The sequence below is a fragment of the Coffea arabica genome, chromosome 9e (genome assembly GCF_036785885.1).
Source record: "Coffea arabica cultivar ET-39 chromosome 9e, Coffea Arabica ET-39 HiFi, whole genome shotgun sequence".
Lineage (NCBI taxonomy): Eukaryota > Viridiplantae > Streptophyta > Magnoliopsida > Gentianales > Rubiaceae > Coffea > Coffea arabica.
In genome coordinates, this window is record NC_092327.1 from 29146155 (window position 1) to 29153904 (window position 7750).

General features: G+C 32.5%; 1 protein-coding gene across 1 annotated transcript; it reads left to right on the forward strand.

Annotated features, from left to right (window-relative positions):
• The first annotated feature begins 5703 nt into the window (after positions 1-5703).
• Positions 5704-7750, forward strand: LOC113709749 (7-deoxyloganetic acid glucosyltransferase-like). Its single transcript, XM_027232596.2, has 2 exons — positions 5704-6269; positions 6615-7750. Exons 1-2 carry the CDS (start codon positions 5750-5752, stop codon positions 7565-7567), a joined length of 1473 nt encoding a protein of 490 aa, XP_027088397.1. The 5' UTR covers positions 5704-5749; the 3' UTR covers positions 7568-7750.

Sequence of the window (7750 nt, forward strand, 5' to 3'; positions counted from 1 at the left end):
TAAGGCTATTCTCACAAGCTCTCACCCCCGTATGAAAGTCCTCCAGCTCCAACGTAGGTCCTAGCAGCTCATTCCCTTCAAGGGAAAATTTCTGTAGGAGCTCTGTCAAATCTCCCTCCATGGTAAAAATCCAGCAATTCCAAGTGGTAAAACCACCCACACTCAGGAAAACCAAACGCAATGCAGACAGCAATGGGACCCAAAAAATAAAAAAAGAGAAGAGTGGACCAAATAGCTAAGCAGAAAACAGGTTCCAGCAATGAGATTAGACAAATAAAGATGATGAGTGATCTCTACTCACTTGTACCGCATACAAACGACAAAGGAAAGAAAGAACACTGACTCTCTTTTGTCCAGGCATTAGCAAAACATCAGCGGGTTGTGGCGCTTGACTTTCTGCCCTTCATGCACAGACTAGCTGTAACTGATCTACGTTCCTTCAAACTTGAATCCAACACCCTCATTGGTGATTACTGATCGATGGTTTTTTAGATTTAGATTTGCGGGAATGTGGTAATTTGAAAAAATTTGAAAAGTGCTGACTTCCCACCAAAGAGGTGAGAGGGCTCTTAACCCAAGAGAGAGCACAACTACTTTAGAGTGAGAAAACCTCTACTATAGTGAGAGGACCAATAACAACTTATATGTTTTCATTAGTTGATTGATAAAACTGTAAGTTTTCATTAGGTGAGTGATTAAAAATACACATTTTTTATTAGTTAGATGTCCATTGCTAGTTAAAACAAGTTTAGTGATCAAAATAGGGAATTTCAAGCAGTTTAGTGACTTTTTTGGCCGTTTTTTCTTAACAAGTATGCCTTTGCTAGGCACGAACATATGACAAAAATACAAAAGGGTGACAAATATGCTATTTTAACTGATTCAATTAATGTTGAATTACAAATAACCTCCTTTGTTTTCACTAATTGCTACATAATATCCCTATGATTTAAAACTCTAATATAACCTTCTTCTGATTTTATGCAAATTGGAAAATGGATGTAAATCACATCTCAAAGATGGCTACATTGTTCAACCAAATGAACTAATTGTAGGTGTCAAAACACATTTTGTACAACCAAGTGAACAAATTGTAACTATGAAATGACAAGTTGTACAATCAAATGGAAAATGCAAGTATCAAAACAATAAGATGTTGCATATCTATGACCAAAGTGTGAGTACTAAATAACGGGATCTACAATCAATGGAACAAATTGCAAGGTCGACAACGAAAAAGGCAAAATGTGTAAACATATAAACAGCGTGTAAATATCCAACAACGACATGTACAACCAAAGGAACAAAATGTGCGGATCTAATATGTAAGCATAGTGTGATTTAGCTGGAGCCGGAGTGGTTATTATAGGTGATTTCCATCAATTTTCTACACTATATAAAACTTTATAAGGGTTAAGTAGCCATTTTCAAACTATAAAGGGATTATGGGATGATAAGTGAAATTCAAAGGGGTAAACCATTAATTGTCCTTAATTAATTTTTTAAAGAAAATAAAAACTCGTGACCTAACAATGTTTCATCAGCCTGAGTATTAAATTAAATGTATATGTCCCAAGTTAAATAGAATAGGACATTGATTCGATAGGCCAAAGGTAATAGATGCTGATTTCATTCCTAATTTTTTGGAAAAATTTGTCTGAAAATATTCCTTTTAGCACATTTGCAAATCATCTTTTTTGTCACACATACATCATATTTTTTTAAAGAAGTCAAATGCAATTCACATAAAACCTCAATCTAAGAGGAAAAACAGTCATAGGATCTAACGTAGTTAAAGAGTGACTCATCCCAATGCCAAAATTCTTCATTCAAGATAAGGTAGACAAATTAAAATGGATTAATCTTTCCTACACTAACAGTGTATACACCGTTAGCGTTGGATGAATGACAACTATGTAAAATTTGAATTTGAAATTCACCTTTTACATACATGTCATGAATCAAACGGTGATAATGTATACATTGTTAGTGTATATAAGATTTACTCAATTAAAATTGATACTTTGAAAACAACTAATTTATATTTATTATATACATATGGCAAAAGCTCGAGAATACAATAAATAACTAGTTCCTTTCCGGTGCACTAAATTATTTGGCATTGCACAGTACCACTAAATACTATCAACATACATACAATGCCATTAAATTTGTAGGAACTCAAGAAAAAAATCTATTTGTAAACATTTCTAATGAATAAGTACTCAAAAATAATTTGAAATTGGAAAAATGATACCTGCTATATCCAAAATATGGAATAAGTCGATATTGTGAAAAGGATGTGCTTAACAAATGGTTTCTACCTAAGTTAAATTAACACTAATAGTGTTGTAAAATTTTGGTCTAAAGTTAAAAAATACAAAAACATAATAAACACGATAATTTAAATTAGAGTCCACCTACAAAGAACAATTGAAAATTACAATATTCCTAAACAATAGATAAAAACACGAGAATTCCTAAAATCAAAGAAATGGATCATTTTCTAGTTTGTCTCTGTTGCTTAAGTCATATGTTACTTAGACCCTGTTTGATATCTAAATTCAGCACTTGAATTTAATAATGGATTCAAATATAAATATATTCAGATGCATTTGATAATAAAAAATAAACCATCTGAATTTTCTAGATAAAACTTGTTCCAAAAAATAAGTGATAAACTATTCACTTATTATTTAATGTAATATAACTCAAATGTATCAGATTTAGTATTTAACAATTCAATAATTTAATGAATTCAGATTTCAGATTTCAGATTTCAAATTTCGAACTCTAATTTCAGACTTCAGTTTTATCAAAGACACCCTTAGTATAGGATTTTCCTTTAAATCATTAGTCATCTACCCACGCAAAATAAATTAGTTAATCTTTTAGACTTTTAGTATCTTCAACTATACCATCAAAATCAATATGTTCATGACAATTAATAGATTCTCTTGTATAAAATAACTAAGTTTTGAATGCTTCTCACTAACCATGATATGTAATTTGACTAGTACACTTCAATGGCAAAGATAAAAAAGAATCAACAATTGTCAAAAAACAATTTCCAGTTGTAAACATTTGTATAAATCCTATTCTAGATCAATATTTGCCTGAGAATCCCATTAAAAAAATAACTAGTTTGGAAAACATTAGTTCCTAATTAAATCGAGGGATTGATCGATTAGATATATTTATCCAAATGAAAGGGACTCTACGATTGGAAAGTCAATAAGGTCTCAAAAATCAAAATAAGACAACTTATCAAAATTGGAACAACTGAAAAATTCAAAGTTTCGATAGCTTGTATGAATCAATTGAATTAATACCAAAAGATAGACCTCTTTGGAATTTTCAAAGTACTTCATGCACAATACGGATGGGAAAAAAAAACTGTCGAGACTTATCAACATCAATTAACTTTCGAAGGAAGGAGAAAAACTCAAAAGGCAATAGTCTGCCTTTAGTTTAGAACTCAAAGGCTAAATAAACAACTTTTTAAAATTTTGACAAATAGAAATGTATAAGAAAAAGATTGTAGCGGTTAGTCAATAAAAACCCACATTCATCAACCTTTGGCTTCCACTCGAACTTGTGGCATCAAAAACTGCACAGACCGGAAAAAATATCTTTGTATATAATTAAAAAAAAGATAAAAGATTGATAGAAATTCTCTAAAGCCTACAACTGTAAGAATTAAAAAAAAAAAACGGTTGAAAGTTGAAAACTTCTTAAATTGTTATGAACATGTATAAAATTTCTCAAGAAAGAAAAAGTTGCTAACGTCAATAAATGAAACCTGTATTTCAACTTTTTAACAGTTACAATCGTTGACAAAAACGGATCTAGGATCTAACGCAGTCAAAGAATGACCCACCCCACTGCCAAAATTCTTTGTTTAAGAAAAGCTAGACAAATCAAAATTGATAAACAATAAATTGCCGTGCAATTGCACGGATCATTTTGCATTGCACAGCATCACTAAATACCCTCAACATACATACACTACCATTAAATTTGTAGGAAACTCAAAAATAAAAATCCATTTATAAACAATTTTAATGAATAAGGATTCAAAAACATTTGAAATTGGAAAAATGATAGATGCTATTTTTTAAAATATTGTGAAAAAGGATATGCATGACTATTGGTTTCTACCTAAAGTTAAATTAACACTAATAGTGCTGTAAAATTTTGATCTAAAGTTTAAAAAAAAATAAAACATAATAAACATGATAGTTTAAGTTATTAGTCATCTGCCTACAGAAAATAAATACGTTAATATTTCAGCATCTTCAACTGTACTATCAAAATGAAGATTTTCATGACAATCAATAGATTCTCTCGTAGAAAATAAGTAAGTTTTGAATGCTTCTCACTGATCGTGACATCTAATTTGAATGATACACTTCAATAGCAAAGATAAAAAAAAAGAATCAACAATTGTCAAAAAGCAATTTCCAATTGTAAACATCTGCATAAAGAACGGGCAAGGGCTCATTGCACAATCTTCTGTTGTAGCTCACAAATGTTAGCCTGTTCTAGATCAATATTTGCCTGACAATCCTATGAAAAAAATAAATAGTTTGGAAGACATTAGTTCCTAATTAAAATCGAGGAATTGATCAGTTACTTCTATTTATCCAAATAAAAGGGACTCTTCGATCTATAAGTCAAAGACATCTCAAAAATCAAAATAAGACAACTTATCAAAATTGCAACTATTGAAAATTTAAAGTTTCTTTGGCTTATATGTATCAATTGAATTAACACCAAAATCAAGATAGAGCTCTCTAGAAATTTCAAAGTTCTTCTTGCACAATACGTAGGATAAAAAACTGTCGGGACTTATGAACTTCAATTACCTTTAAAAGTAAGGAGAAAAACTCAAAAAGGCAATAGTCTACCTTTAGTTTAGATCAAAGGCTAAATAAACAACTTTTTAAATTTTTGACAAATAGAAATGTATAAGAGAATGATTCACATTCATCACCCTTTGGCTTCCACTTAAACTTGTGGCATCAAAAATTGCATAAACCGGAAAAAACATCTTTGTATATAATAAAAAAAAAACCCTTAAAATAATAGAAATTCTCTAAAGCCTACAACTGTAAGAATAAAAAAAAAAGGTTGAAAGTTGAAACCCCCTTAAATTGTTATGAGCGTATATAAAATTTATCAAAAAAGAAAAAGCTGCTAAATTCAATTAATGAACCTATAGTTCAATTCTTACCATTTGCAATCATTGACAAAAAGACATCTAGGATATAACGCAGTTAAGAAATGACTCACCCTAATGCCAAAATTCTTCATTTAAGATAAGGTAGGTAATCAAAATTAATACTTTGAAAACAACTACAATCCTTGTCCCATTGAAAATATCATATTTTTCATTTTTTAATATTTCAAAATATTTGTCATCTTACCGAAGGCAAAGTTACTTTTGATCTCTTTTTCCAAAGTTATTCCTACCTTTATTTATATTTTATATTAAATTCAAATTTGAAATTGAATTTTCGAGGGTAATTGAAAACAAATCTACTAAAATAACCATCAAATCACTATTTTTAAAAAGTTAGAATTTGGAAATGTGACAAACAATTTATGATGGAGGGTGTAGTTTATATTTGTTATATACATATGGCAAAAGCAAAAGAATACAATAAATAATTCCTTCTTTAGTTGATTAGCCACTACCAGTACTAGTGGAAGGAAACTAGAAAGCTGCAGGTTCATCAAACAACCTATGGATCAAGTGCAGCAGCTCCGTCCTCATGTACTCATCTTCCCTTTCCCAGCACAGGGACACGTGAATTCCATGCTCAAGCTAGCCGAGCTTCTATGCCTTGCCGGCATCAATATCACCTTCCTAGTCTCCAACAACATCCACAATCGTCTCCTTCGTCACACCAATGTTGTATCACGGTTTCGCAAGTATCCCGGATTTCATTTGGATCACTATCCTGATGCATATGATGAAAGCAAGGTACATATAGCCCAGGAGATCACGGATTTGTGTACTGCTCTTCAGTCAGTAGTAAAGCCATTTCTCAAAGAATTATTGTCCAAAGATCCGGCACATGGTACCAGGAAGGATAGGCCGCCGTTCTCATGTATCATTGTAGATGGGTTCTTGAGTTTGGCCCTTGATGTTGCTGAGGAAATTGGCTTGCCCTTAATTTGTTTTCGAACAATTAGTGCTGGTGCCTTTTGGACTTACTTTTGCATCCCTCGATTGGTTGAAGCAGGCGAATTACCCTTTCCAGGTATGTAACTTACTCTACTCAAAAGGATTAGTCTTTAACAAGTAATCAAGGAACACTCTCTATATATTTGCACATAATTAAGATCATATTTATTCTCATAGAGAATGGTTTTGCACTTTGATAAATGTTATGAAAATAAAATGTATAGATGACTAATTATTTGGAAGTTACCTATAAATTATTGGGTGCATGCCATATCTACGTATTTAACACATAAGCACATGTAAGATTTTATACTCAATTAATTAGGTGGTGCAAAAAATAAGAAAATTGAAGACATCCTTTTTAGTTGTATTACTTTGTCTTTTATTTCCACACAAGCTAATATCTATTTTTTCTTTTCAGGAGATGAGATGAATTTGCCAATAGAAAATGTAAAGGGCATGGAAGGATTTCTAAGGCGTTGTGATCTACCAAGTTTCTTCCGTGTTGGTGACCTGACTAATCCAGATTTTAATTTGTTATTGAAAGAAGCCCTACAAACACCCCGAGCCAAAGGGCTCATACTCAATACGTTTGAAGACCTGGAAGGGTGTATACTTTCTCATTTTCGAACTCACTGTCCGAATTTATACACTATTGGACCACTCCATGCACATTTAAGGGCTAGACTGCAACTCCGGGAAGCAAATTCGAATAACTCTAATTCGAACAGCTTGTGGGAAGAAGATAAAAGCTGCATAAAGTGGCTTGACAATCAGCCACCAAAATCGGTGCTTTATGTGAGTTTTGGAAGCATTAGTATAATCACAAGAGAAACACTCCTGGAGTTTTGGCATGGTATAGTGAATAGCGGGGTAAGATTCTTATGGGTCATCCGTCCAAACTCAGTCAATGTGGGGCTCGGAGATGATGTACTAGATTCTACAAAGTCAAAGTCAACTCCTGAAGTGGAGCTGGAGGAAGCTACCAAGGAAAGGGGCTGTATGGTAGGATGGGCTCCACAAGAAGATGTGTTGGCTCACCCTGCAATTGGTGGATTTTTGACACATAGTGGATGGAATTCAACTTTGGAAAGTATAGCGGAAGGAGTGCCAATGATTTGTTGGCCATGTTTTGCTGACCAACAACCAAATAGTAGGTTTGTGGGGGAGGTTTGGAAAATAGGGTTGGACATGAAGGATACTTGTGATAGAGTAATTGTGGAGAAAATGGTCAGGGATCTGATGGTGGAAAGAAAGGATGAATTCTTGCATAGAGCTGATGAGATGGCCAAATTGGCAAGAAAGAGCATTGAAGAAGGTGGATCCTCTTTTTGCAACTTGGTTCGTTTGATTGATGACATAGTTAAGGGCTAACATTAATAACAAGTCATTGCATAGAGCATGCAGTAGAAAATTTGAGGGCTAGCGATACATAGTTGTATGTTTGTTTCTTTTTCCTGTTTTATTTGACAGACGCCAATTTTTACTCTTTCTTTTTTTATGTATATGTTAGAAGATGATCTTTCTTTAGAATAATTCAACATAGGAACAAATTTG

Coding starts and splice junctions, on each gene's coding strand:
- LOC113709749 (XM_027232596.2), top strand. CDS start 5,750: ATGGATCAAGTGCAGCAGCTCCGTCCTCATGTACTCATCTTCCCTTTC. Junction 6,270..6,614: donor AGGCGAATTACCCTTTCCAG/GTATGTAACTTA, acceptor TTTTCTTTTCAG/GAGATGAGATGAATTTGCCA.